This window comes from Scylla paramamosain, chromosome 12 (assembly GCF_035594125.1).
Source record: "Scylla paramamosain isolate STU-SP2022 chromosome 12, ASM3559412v1, whole genome shotgun sequence".
Classification (NCBI taxonomy): Eukaryota; Metazoa; Arthropoda; class Malacostraca; order Decapoda; family Portunidae; genus Scylla; species Scylla paramamosain.
Window position 1 is genome coordinate 5,352,501 of NC_087162.1, and position 13,668 is coordinate 5,366,168.

Here is a 13,668-nt window from a genome sequence, read left to right on the forward strand (position 1 = left end):
ATCTGAGGAGGACAGGATACAGACATCTTGACACACACACACACACACACACACACACACACACACACACACACACACACACACACACACACACACACACACACACACACACACACACACACACACACATACACACACACACACACAGACACACACAAAAAAAAAATAAATAAAAATAAATAAATAAATAAAATAAAATGAAAAATAAAATAAAATAAAATAAAATAAAAATAAAGATAAATAAATAAATAAATAAATAAGTAAATAAATAACAAATAAAATAAAATAATAAAATAAAATAAATGAAATAAATAAAAATCTTCAAAACACACACTGCTAAGACTGGACACCTCTGAGGAGGACTAGAAAGTATTTCTCTCTCTCTCTCTCTCTCTCTCTCTCTCTCTCTCTCTCTCTCTCTCTCTCTCAACCATTGCACTCTAAACAAGTTATCCTTTTGTGAAAGAGAGAGAGAGAGAGAGAGAGAGAGAGAGAGAGAGAGAGAGAGAGAGAGAGAGAGAGAGAGAGAGAGAGAGAGAGAGAGACGCGGAAAGGATCGAAGAGTAGGTAATGCATAGGTTAGAAGTTAATTAACACGGACAGGTGCACTTACCAATGCGACGGGTAAGAGTGACGGTAATCATTTTCTTTATTCCTTATTAATTTTTTTTCTTTATGCTCACGAGGACGAGGAGGACTGGAGGAAGCCTTAATGGAAGTGTTTGGTGCGTGTGTTGGATGTCTTGCCTTAATAGTCTGTGTTTCATTATTAAGGCATTCCATTTAAGCAGCATTCAATCCTATATGCTTGGAAAAGGAAGAAAAATGTATGTGTTTTGAGATTAAACATTACTTTATTACTATATTCGTTACCTTCATAAACAGATTGTCCAGGTATTTTTTTATATTTTTTATTTTAATTTGTTTATTTATCTTATTTTTGGTTGGGGAGGTGTATAAAAGCACCATTTCCTTATTTTTCTTTTTCTACAGTAAAAGCAATAAAGGTGAGGATCAAGAAGAGTTTTATCCTAACAAAAATCGAGAAATTGGTGAAAAAAAACAACAACAGCAACAGCAACAATACTCAAGTAGTTCATTTATAAGGGCGACACCTTGGACTTTGTCACCAGAAGGACTGCGCTACATTTGTGTTATGGAAAAAGGTTTAAAACGGTTCATTTGATCAATTATTTTTAGTACCCAAACTTTTTTACCCTTGAAAATAGTTCATACTGCCTTGAAATCGTTGTTTGCCGTTTTCTGTTTTGGTTTTGCTATTTTAGTGTGATAGAATATTATGTATACGCTCGTGTGTGTGTGTGTGTGTGTACCTGACTATAATAGGTGAAGGTCATCCTGTTAGTTTTTGGGTTCCCGTCACATACACGGCGCGACACAGAAACAGTCGTGAGAGAGAGCCGGTATCTGAACTCCCATCTCTCCCTAACCCCGCCACTAATCACTGTCCGCTGCGCTTCACCCTCACTCAAGCCACGACATTCACTTACACACACAAAACGTGCAACTCACCTCTTTGTAACCAACTTTTTTTTTTTTCCCCTCAAATTTTTTTTAAGCTTTAGCAACTCACTCACCTGTCAACAGCTTACCGTGGTGCAAGTTACTCTGTTTGCAGTTTATTTATCTCATTGTAACTTAATCACGCTGTTGGTACTTAATCACCTTATTGCACTGTATTCGTTCCACTTCTATTTATTCATTGTAATTTGCTCTTTCCATTGCAACTTACTTTACACTGCAAATTTTTACGTGTTAGGCAAAAATAAATAAGATAAATGAAATAAAAACAGATAAATTAAAATGGATAAAATAAAATAAGATAAAATAAAAAAAAGAACAAGAAAGTAAACGAACATGTCGCTTCAAACAAAGAAAGAGGAGAAGAGGAATCAAAGAAAAAAATACGACAACCAGTTTAGTTTATGAGGTGTCGTGGCGCTCCTCTCCTGAAACAAATCAAGTCGTAGGTAGCAGAAAATACAGAACCAAGAAGAGAATTCTATAGTTTAACAGTAAAAAGAGATACAAGAGTGGAGATAGGTTAACATGGATTAGCGAAGTGGACAAAACACAGGAGAAAGCAAATTTAGTCATGTACGGCGAGATCTCGTAAGGCATTCATTTAACAACTTCGGAAGAGCAGCAAGCATTGAAAGGACGGCGGAATATTTTAGGAGATGCAGCATTGGATCGATAAGGGAGAATCAAGACAGTCTGTTAGAGCGAAGGCGTCGATGAGGCGAAACGAAAAAGATTTTGACTCCACCGTGTTTAGGAGTGCACCGTTTGTTTAGGAGTGCTATGTGAGTTTAACGCCCCCATATGTAGGAACAATACTGCATTCATAGAAGGACAGAACTTGACCTGGCTCGTGTATAGAGTCGTCAGCCTGGAGGAAGGAAAAGAATTAGCGAAGGTAACACGTAATGGAAGCTGTTTGAGTGAGATTTACTTATCCCATTACAGTTCATTCACTCTTCTGCATCCTATTCATATCATCACAACTCATCCCATTGCAGTTCACTCACTCCACTACAACTTACTCATGCCTTTGCAACGCACTCTCCTTACAGTAACTCGCTCATCCCAATGCAACTTAACCTATTGCAATTTACTTCACCTCATCACAATTTACTGATTTTTTTTCTAAACTTTACCTTCTCCATTGCAACTTATCTTAACCTCATTACAACTTATCTTATTGGGAGTTAGTGAATTTTTATATCTAATGCACTACAACCTTCCACCACAGATAAGATTATAACAAATATTTATATACGCCGAGTGGATAATATTGTGAGTGAAAACATTATAGCCACAGAAACATTATGGTTGGAATAGATCGTAGAAAGAAAGTTAAAGGTTCAAGAAACGAAGTATTCTCTCATAAAAGTTAGGTCTGCATTTTATTTCTTCTCGATGGGTTAAATCTTAGGTTTTGTTAATGTATTAGGTCACGGAAATCAGTGATAATTTTCAAGTTTATGTTTTCTTATGTTATGGCGTCGTGTTTTCATATCTTTGTCTGCTTCTCCTTGTTCATTGTGGTGTTCTTCCTCCCTTCCTCCCTTTCTTTCTTTCTTTCTTTCTTTCTTTCTTTCTTTCTTTCTTTCTTTCTTTCTTTCTTTCTTCCTCCCTCCCTCCCTCCCTCCCTTCCTCACCCACTGACAGCGAGGTCATGTGAATTTATAATCAAAATTTCCATAACCATTTTTCATTATAGTATGTTCACCATGTTACACACACACACACACACACACACACACACACACACACACACACACACACACACACACACACACACACACACACACACACACACACACACACACACACACACACACACACACACACACACACACACTCTCTCTCTCTCTCTCTCTCTCTCTCTCTCTCTCTCTCTCTCTCTCTCTCTCTCTCTCTCTCTCTCTCTCTCTCTCTCTCTCTCTCATGGTGGATTAGCAAAGGTTATCCAATCTCCGAACGAACAACTGCAATAACTAATAAATTACGAATAAAAGTTGCGAGTCATTCAAAGAGACAGAGAAGAAATAAACAATACACGGGGACAAATGGTAAAGGAGGAGGAGGAGGAGGAGGAGGAGGAGGAGGAGGAGGAGGAGGAGGAAGAGCAGGGGAGGGAGGGGGAGTACTCCATAATTTCATAATGTTGACTCCTCCTCCTCCTCCTCTTCCTCCTCCGTGAATCAGCAAAGCATGATTGATAGTGCAGGGATGAAGGAAGGTAGAAGATACCACCACCATCACCCCCTCTTCCTCCTCCTCCTCCTCCTCCTCCTCCTCCTCCTCCCTTCTCTTTGGCTCTTCTCTCCCTTCACCTCCAAAGGCATGGGGAAGATGATGTCCAGACTGTTTGTGAAGGTCAGGATGAGATGGAGAAACTGGGGATTATGAAATATATGAGAGAGAGAGAGAGAGAGAGAGAGAGAGAGAGAGAGAGTAAAAGGTTCATCTGATAATTTATAAGTAGTTATGAATTAGTAAATTTTAGAGTTTTTTTTTCTATTAACCATGACTCCCTTGAAACAAATTGACTTTATTTATTTATCTATTTATTTATTTATTTATTTATTTATTTATTTATTTTTTGCTTTCTTCATTATTTCTCTTCTCTTCTGTTTTTGTCGAGTTTCCCTTTTATCTCATCAAAATATTTTCCTTCAGCAAGTTTTTCTTTACTCTAATTATTGCAATGTTTGCCTTAAAATTTCCTTGTTTTCTTTGTTTCATATTTCTTGTCCCTCCTCTGCACGTTTTCTTTATATCCGTTATTGCAAGTTTCGTTTAAATTTCCTTGGTTTTATTCCTTTATACCTCCAAATATTTTCTTGAGGCATATATTTTTTTTAATCCTATTGTTGCAAAGTATCCCGTTAAAATTTCCTCGTTTTCTCTCTTTCTTATTTCTTTTCCCTCCTTTTCGCGTTTTCTTTGAATCTTTTATCGCGAGTTTCCCTTCAATTCCCGCACGTTCTCCCTTCCTTAACGTTGAGTCGTCTATCGGGATCCATCAAGGAGGGTTATCTTCCCATATTCAGAAAATCCTTTGCCCTCTCACCACGGCTATTTTCCAAGGCCACACCGATGATTAACCTGTTCTCAAGAGTGTTTCTGCTGTTAATAATGTAGAAATTTGTTAATATGTCACTGGAGCCGTTAAAAAACATCCTTAAGAACACGAGCAACTTCACGTAGAGCCTTTTTGAATGTAGTGAGTGGAGCGAATAAGCGTTTCAGATTGGATGATTGGTTGATTAAAAAAAAAAAAAAAAATGTGGGGAGGGGGGGAGAAGGGCGTGCAACATCGTGGTCATACAGCTCTGCTACGAAATGTTCAAAGCAACTAAAATGGTAAATTAAAATAGTGAACAGGGTAATGCCATTTTAACAGTTTATGTAGAAAATGGTGTTACAATATTTTTTTTTTTTTATGAGTAGGGGCGAGAAGAGGTGGGAATATAGTAATAACAAAACTGTGGTAGAGTAAAAAAGTTGGTAAAAAGAATCACGAAAATTGACAAGATATAATGAGAAATGGGATTAATCAGCGAAAAGTGGAGTGTTATAGATTAAGAAGGCTGGTATTACGATGTGCTGGCTTCAAGTGAGGAGGATAAGCGTTTTAGAATATAACATTAACTCTTCCCCTCACATTTGCCACACCTTTCCTTAATCACTAACCAATCTGGGGCCTCTTTTCTTGTCTTACAGCCACCTTTAAACATCGTACTGGCTAAAAATTGCAAAATCTACTGTTTTTATGCCCTTCTTTCTTGTGTATGCTTATAAAAACTCCGTGTAATTGCTACTCGTGGTTTGAATTTTTGCATATCGCAGTGAATTAAGTTTCTTTGGTTATTACACTTTGCGGGTTATGATATTTGGTAATTCTGGGCCTCCGCTTCGGCATCTCCCCGCATCCTTGTCTGCTCCCTCGCGCCTTGCATTGCCCAGTCAAGAATTTCCTTCGTTGCCACATGGGAAGGCCGCACTGACCCACCTTATAACCTTGCCTGGAGGCTTCTCCTTCCCTCTGCACGACCTTCGCTCCTCAACAGTGAAGATGAGTCCACCTCGCCTCGCCTCGCCTCGCCTCGCCTCCTCGTCTACTCGTATTTACTAGTATTATAGTTTGGCCTGTTGTTGTTGTTGTTGTTGTTGTTGTTGTTTTTGTTGTTGTTGTTGTTGTTGTTGTTATTGGTGGTGTTGGTGGTGGTGGTGGTGGTGAGTGTGTTGTTGTTGTTGTTGTTGTTGTTGTTGTTGTTGTTGTTCTGTTCCTCCTTCTCCTCCTCCTCCTCCTCCTCTTCTTCTTCTTTTTCTTCTTCTTCTTCTTCTTCTTCTTCTTCTTCTTCTTCTTCTTCTTCTGGTGACTCACTGTTGCTACTCAATTGTTATCAAGGCGTCAACAAATCCAAGTGCCCAGTCAGTCAATCAGTCACGCCGTGTCCATTATAAGATTTCATGACTTTTTTTTCTATAATTCAAAGAAGTGATTGATTGACTGGTTTTATATAGTGATTTTTATTGATTTTTTTTGCAGTGAGTGTGTAAGGGTGAGGCAATTTGGTAATATTGAAGGTTAATCTTTTCTATACAAGGATCTGATTGACTGTTTGCATGAGGTAGAAATTTTCACAGACTCGGCGTGACGGCCACCGGACATTTAGAATCAGGGGAGATAGAAGAAAATGTATAAATTATCACGAAATACTTACACGTTTTACCTGACGACTTTTTTTTTTTTTTTTTTTTTTACCGCCTGTAGTGAGCGCCGGTTCCGCCACCGACCCGGATACTCAGGATGGCAACTCCCTCATACTTGGAACTTTGTTTATTTATTTATTTATTTATTTATTTTTTAGCTCTTGGTGAATGAGTGCCTGTTTTTTTCTGTTCAACCACAAACAACGTCACTACAAACAGACATTCGGAATCAATCACTCAGAAGTGTAGAGCCACAATGTACGAGTATACCAGGAACACCACCACGCTTTCCACTGACGTACACTCGCCCACACGTAGACATTCCTCCTTCCCCAACACACTGCGCAATCAAATGAAAACTTACAATTGATCACGAAACTTTTACACGTGAGAAGACTTTTTTGCCTGCCTAGTGAGCACCTGTTCCTGAGTCCCTGCGAGTACCTGGTTACCATCCCCAAACACGACCCTTCCCGGCCCGCAGAACTCCCGCCGCCCGGACCCAAGGCGGCCAGCGGGGTGCAGACGCGACCTCCCCTTGCCCGAGGGTCTGGTGGCGGACGTGGGCTCTCTGGCGGGTGTTTCTTAGTGAACGCATAGGTGTGTTTGTGGGCCAGCCTGCCATGTGTCATTCCTGGAAGCCCCACTCGTCTCGCCTTGCCATTCTGCAAGATGTGGTGTTTGAGAACCTCTTGCCCCGCACTCAGACTACTTTCAAAAGGCTCTAGTTAAAGTGACATGGGATTTTTAATGGTGTTTTTACGTGGTTAGTGACAGATTAACAAGATTTTGTATATTATGAACAGGGAAACACACTCTTAAGAACCTGGCTGATCATCTCTGCAGCCTTTGAAAGTACTCGTGATGAGAGAGCAAAGCATTTAAGAATATGCACCTGAGTGTCACACACGCCTTCCTGAGATTGCTCAACACGTGTGGCGGCGCAGCGGGAGTGGCATGGGAGTCTCATTGAGTAGCCATTGTAACACCCAAGGCTCCTGCAGGTGTACGTGGCCCACTACACCTGCTCGCAACATTCAGCACGACTCACCTTCACGCGTCTTAATAACCTCATGACTTCCTGGACCATCTTCTGTCTTCTCCCGCCTGCACCAGCACGGCATTCTAAGTCAGGGACTGCTTCTTTCTCCCGCTCTCTCTTCCCGCCAGCTCTTCTTCTCGTGTTTGGCCCTACTACTAACATGAGATGATGTTACTTGGCCGATACTTGTACTAGACCCTGCTTGTTTTTTTTTGTACTTAGTGACTCTCTCTCTCTCTCTCTCTCTCTCTCTCTCTCTCTCTCTCTCTCTCTCTCTCTCTCTCTCTCTCTCTCTCTCTCTCTCTCTCTCCCTCTCTCTCTCTCTCTCTCTCTCTCTCTCTCTCTCTCTCTCTCTCTCTCTCTCTCTCTCTCTCTCTCTCTCTCTCTCTCATTAATAAAAGAATTCGTGAATATGTAGATGGGTACGAATTGATCAGTGACTCCCAGCGTGGTTTCACAAAGGGTAAATCATGTCTGACCAATATTTTTCTTTGCGTAAGAGGGTGTGTAAGGAGGCAGGTAACGATTATAATTGGCGTGTAATATATCTTGATTTCAGTAAGGGGCTTGGTCATGAATTATTAAAGAAAAATAAATCTCGCGGCATTGACAGTAAAATTTTTCCACTTGATTAGAGAAACAGACCGCTACAAATATGTGGAAATAAGTCAAAATGGGGCGAAGTTATTAATGGGGTTCTCCAGGGATCTCTTTTTAGACCCATTACATTTTTTTTATAATCTACATTAGGGATCTTAATTCTGGAATAAGGAGCAGCGTCTCCAATTTTGCCGACGACATCAAAATAAGATTAATTCCGTCAGAGCAAGACAGTCGTATTAAGGAGAAAACCGGACAATGTGTGACTGGCCAGATAAATGGGAAATGTAAATCAGCATTAATAGATATAGCATTCTACATGTTGGGAGAAAAAAAAAAAAAACATTAAATAAATATACTTTACAGGACACGAGTATAGCTTTAGATGCGCGTCAGAAAGAGATAAGTAATGGTATAGTGGCAGTAAAAAGTAGTATATTAAAGCATACAACACAGTAGGAGTAGCAGCTTTGATTTTTTAGATCATTTTTAGCTTAAGTTAGGTCGCACTTAGATTATGCTGTACAGTTATGGTCACCTTATTACAAAATGGACATGACAGGTTAGAGTCTATTCAAAGAAGGCTGACTAGGATGATCCAGGGACTAAAAAAATTTACCTTACCAGGACATGTTACACACACAAGTTGGCACTTCATCGGGGGGGGGCGTGAGATGCGTGGTGGTGACATGATGGAAGTGTTTCATTGGGTTAAAGGGTCCAACAAACGGTAAAAATCAGGTGTTTTTACTCAGGCAAGTACGAGTAGTTAGAACTCGCCTCATATGGTTACAGGGTAGACAAAATCCAGATTTAAAATGACATAGACAAAAAAAAAAAAAAAAAAAAAAAACTGGCTTACAAATAAGGGTTGCGGATGAGTGGAACTGAGACAGACAAAAACTGGTTTACAAATAAGGGTTTGCTGATGAATGGATCAAACTTAGTAAGGACGTAGCACTTGTACAGCCATTAGATAGTACCAAGAGAAGGTTACATGAATATATGGATGAGAATGGATGAGGGTGTGTCTTGATTGCTCAGCTGCCTCATGTAAGCCAAATGACCTTGTGCACTCTCCTTAGTATCTTATGTACCGATTGACAGATAGATATAGAGACAAACAAACACACAGACAGTCACAGTTATACAGAAACGGAGCAGGGATCCTGGAACGAGTATACTCATCACTGCAAGACTGACCACACGCTGATGACTGTCCTGTGTTCCTGCGCCACGCTCACCACAGTACTGGCGATCTTTACCATCACCTTACTGTGTCTTTAGGGAGCAAACTACGTGTGGGGAAGAACCGCGTCGCATGTAACGTATATTTAAGGTACAGGGTACCATTACTTTCCAGTGATTGTTTATGGATATGGAGCCCACATAGTTTTGATGCTTTTACAATTGGTAGCACCTTTTTTCCAATCAATTACATTTCATCCTGAGTCTGTTTTATTTATAAGGTGAAGAAATCTGAGTTCCTTGATAGCGTTTTGATCAACATATTTCCCAAGAGGAGTGTCCTGTTTCATCACTTTATTCTTAACAGCTCCTGGCTTCGGTGTTTCCGCGAAGAGTGATGGGAAGAGCTACTCCGTGCATATCAAATCACCGCTTCAATACTCCCTTCTGTGAAAATGCACACCTCATCACCGCCTGCTTATCCTTGTTGAGCAACTGTCTTAGAAGTCTTCCTAGGTTTTCTTGGGTAATAAATACAGTAAAATCCCTCTTATCCGGCATCAACGGGACCGCCGACATGCCGGATACTTGAGAATATTGCCGGATACTTGAATAGAAGTGAAATTATGTCCACAATCACCACCCTACACTCACGCATCTTACCATAACAAAGATCAGCTGATCTTAATCAGCAGCTGATCTGATCAGCTGCTTAAGTGTAAGCACAACACGCTTCCCCTTTTCTACAACTTTAGGCATGATGAAGGCGTCAGGCGATAAACAGTGCACACGCGGGACTGAGTCACTGAGTAAACACAGTGCAGTGGGCCGCGGGTGGCGCGAAGCAGTGCGCTCTGGTGGCGAGGGGGACAAAGTATGCCTCGCGCGGGAATTTTAATCGATTTTATGAGTACACATTGATTTTTTAATGATTTTAAGGCTCGGGGAAAAATGTGCCGGATACTTGAAGCTGCCGGATACTCGAATGCCGGATGAGAGGGATTTTTTATTGTAAACAGATTTTTGCTCATCATTCCATTTCTTTAAAGTCATTGCTATCTTTTTTTTCACAACACATAAAAAAAAGAAATAAAAAAGTAAATAAATAGAATAAATTAAATAAATAAAGTAAATAAATAATATAAGTAAACAACTAAATAAAACCAAAATAACAACAACAATAAATAAAAAAAAAAAGAAAAAGAAAGCAAAAGACAAAGAGGGCTTGAAAGAAACTGCTAACACCTGGACAAGATCTCCCACACACCTGAAGACACAGAGAGCACCCAAACCAGTCCGCCACAACCACTGCTACTGTGCTGGGGGAGAAACTGAGACGCACGCAGATTCTTGCTTCTCTGGTTTACTCTTCTTTTTTCTTTTTGGGAATGGCATTGGAAGTATAATTTTTTTTCTATTGATTCTTGTGCCTTTGTTCGATTTTTCCTGATACGTTATAAATGAATAAATAAATGACTAAGGTGAGGGCGTAGCAAACTCCTTCAACCACTCTACTTTTCTCCTGAAGGGGTGCGCCAACAGTTATTGCTGGCTGGAGAGAGAGAGAGGAGAGAGAGAGAGAGAGAGAGAGAGGAGAGAGAGAGAGAGAGAGAGAGAGGAGAGAGAGAGAGAGAGAGAGAGAGAGAGAGAGAGAGAGGACTTGGGTACTTTGGTAATTACTTAACGGTTAGTAGACTCGCTAGTAATTACTTTCTTACGTTAATTGTTTTCTCAGCTAATTAAAAAGGGGTATAATGTGTGTGTGTGTGTGTGTGTGTGTGTGTGTGTGTGTGTGCGTGTGTGTAAGGTAATTGATAATGTAATATAATCGCACAAAAGAAAAACTGCTACCCACACACACACACACACACACACACACACACACACACACACACACACACACACACACACACACACACACACACACACACACACACACACATTCCATTCATACATTCAAATCTTTTGAGCTTCTGGGAACTTTAAAAGGACACTCTGGCATCATTAAAGCAATACCAAGCGCGACAGAGAGTTCCAGACGAGACAAGAATACACCTGCTTCCTCCTTGCCACGTCAGCCACGCCGCCATTCATTCTCCACTCATCTCAACTCATCTTTTTTCTGCTTTTTTTTTTTTTTTTCATTGCATTCTAGTATTATAATTTATTTCACCATTCACTCTTCATCTTGTTCAGTGCCTCAAGAAAGGACTCATTTCTTACATGCAGTTAAGATAGACAGGAAATACCTCCCTTTCTCTCCTCCCTCTCTCCCTCTCCCTCTCCCTCTCCCTCTCTCGTCTCCTTAGAAAGGTTACCTGGAGAAAGGCTTCCCCAGGTACTACATTTTATCAACCGGAAATGCCAAAAGGGAAAGGAAGAACGTGTTAGAATAAAGGATAATGAATTTTTTCACGGTTATTTTGCGCTTCACGCTTTCAAAGCCCCTGGTCTAGAAACACAGAGAGAACCAAGAACAGTTATGTACACGTGGAGGAAAAGCTGGACTCCTGTGCTTCATTATGCGACCACGTGGTTCCTGTCGAGACGTGTGAGAAGGGAAAGTTTCAAGGCCGCGAGGAATCCAGGTGACCCTTGAAGATCATCTGGCGGCCGGTGTTTCGAAGGCGGGGTATATATGTGGGTAGCGACGCAACCAACACCATCAGAGACTCACCGTCCACTACTCAACAACACCATGAAGCTCGTGAGTACTGCACCTCGTCCTCGTCCCTTGTTCTCCTCCTAGAACAATCAGAACGATCTCCGACTTTAACTACCTATAAAGTGTTTCATTTTCAGCTGTCCTCATCTCTTCAACAGGATTATCAGTGTTGAAAATCATATATGAGATGTTCCTCGAGGATTTCCTTATGACACAAGCGTGATTGCAGCATGATGCGCTTCGCTGCTGGTGCAGGACCTGTGCTTGTGTTGCACAGACTCATGTTCCTAAGTCAACTCGGTCACTCTGCATATACGAGTATATACGCGTGACTGTTTGCTAAAGACTGTTTGCTTCATCCACATATAAAATTAGATTAACCTCAGACGGCCCTGACAGGACAAACCTTAGCTCCGTTACGAATGAGACACATGACAGCACTCAAGTGGAGACTTTCTTATCGCCTCTGTGTGACGGACAGGTTCTCCTTGCCTGCCTGGTCGCCGCCGCCGCCGCCCGCCCCTCAGAACATCATTGATGGCGGCTTCGTGGACTCCTTTGAGCCACAGCCCATCGTCATCCTGAGGGACGAGCGTCAGGACAGTGGTGACGGCAACTTCAATTACGTGTTTGAGACAGCGAACGGCATCCTGGAGGAGAGGACTGGTACCCGCGGCGTCTTCGGCCAGAGCAATATGCAGGGCACCTACAGGTATGCTGTGAACCTTAACCCCTGGACTTCCGTGACTCCTCAAGCTTAATGAAACGGTGTGCTGCAGTTTTGGAGTGTAATCCACCGTCACCAAAAGTAGTGGTTGACGAGTATAAACCTGAAGCTTTTTTCTTCAGTAAAATCAATTAGGATTACTTAAAAAGAAAAAAGAATGTCATCATCACTAGCAGTCAAAAGACTAATGATGCACAGGGTATCACGTTGATTACATTAAAGACATTGATGATTGGCGAACACCTGCCCCATGATTCCCTTTCTTCCTCTCGTGCACAGGTTCACTCTCCCTGACGGCACCCTGGCTGAGGTCCGCTACATCGCTGACGAGAATGGCTTCCGCGCTGAGTCCCCTCTGATCCCCACGCCCCACCCTCTTCCCGCCCACGCCATCGAGCAGATCCGCATCGCCGAGGAGCAGCGCGAGCAGGGCATCACCTTCGAGCCTCAGCCTTTTGAGCAATAAGGAGTGAGCTTGAGCCTCTTGCCGCCACAGTGTTGGGGTGGGCGAAGGCGGGACACTGGCGCTCAATACTCCTGGAGCCGCGAGGAGCCACACGGAGTCACTGTTACCAATACACATCCTAGCTTAATGAAAACTGCCATGTAGAAGAGAAGTAATAAATGCCTTGAGTGAATTGAGTGAATCACTGCTCTTTATTTATTTGTGTGTCCTTTGCTTGGTGGTGGTGGTGGTGGTGGTGGTGGTGGTGATAGTTTGCTGCTAGTTACGTTTATGTGTTTGGTTTGGTGGTGCATTTTATTTTCGAGACCATTTGTTGTGTTCTCTGGTTTTGGTGGTGTTATTCAGTGGCATTCTCTCTCTCTCTCTCTCTCTCTCTCTCTCTCTCTCTCTCTCTCTCTCTCTCTCTCTCTCTCTCTCTCTCTCTCTCTCTCTCTCTCTCTCTCTCTCTCAATCACAGATACCTTGATAGATGAATAAAACAATTAAATGAACGGACGGATGGATGCATAGATACATCGATATGTAGATGGATATATAGATAGATAGGTAATACAATAGACCGAGAGGTGGATGCTTCGTTGACCGCCCACTTGTGAACGCACACACTACATATACATAACTTACATGGTAACTTAATCTTAGAAACACACACACACACACACACACACACACACACACACACACACACACACACACACACACACACACACACACACACACACACACACAGA

The 13,668-nt window shown here is 41.6% G+C and overlaps 1 protein-coding gene across 1 annotated transcript; it reads left to right on the plus strand.

The window, feature by feature from the left end:
* The first annotated feature begins 11,974 nt into the window (after positions 1-11,974).
* On the plus strand, positions 11,975-13,118 carry LOC135106086 (cuticle protein AM1159-like). Its single transcript, XM_064014925.1, has 3 exons — positions 11,975-12,035; positions 12,144-12,456; positions 12,751-13,118. The coding sequence occupies exons 1-3, from the start codon at positions 11,975-11,977 to the stop codon at positions 12,935-12,937; spliced, it is 561 nt and encodes a 186-aa protein (XP_063870995.1). The 3' UTR covers positions 12,938-13,118.
* The last annotated feature ends 550 nt before the right edge of the window (positions 13,119-13,668 follow it).

Coding starts and splice junctions, on each gene's coding strand:
- LOC135106086 (XM_064014925.1), top strand. CDS start 11,975: ATGATGCGCTTCGCTGCTGGTGCAGGACCTGTGCTTGTGTTGCACAGA. Junction 12,036..12,143: donor GCACAGACTCATGTTCCTAA/GTCAACTCGGTC, acceptor CGGCCCTGACAG/GACAAACCTTAGCTCCGTTA. Junction 12,457..12,750: donor AATATGCAGGGCACCTACAG/GTATGCTGTGAA, acceptor TCTCGTGCACAG/GTTCACTCTCCCTGACGGCA.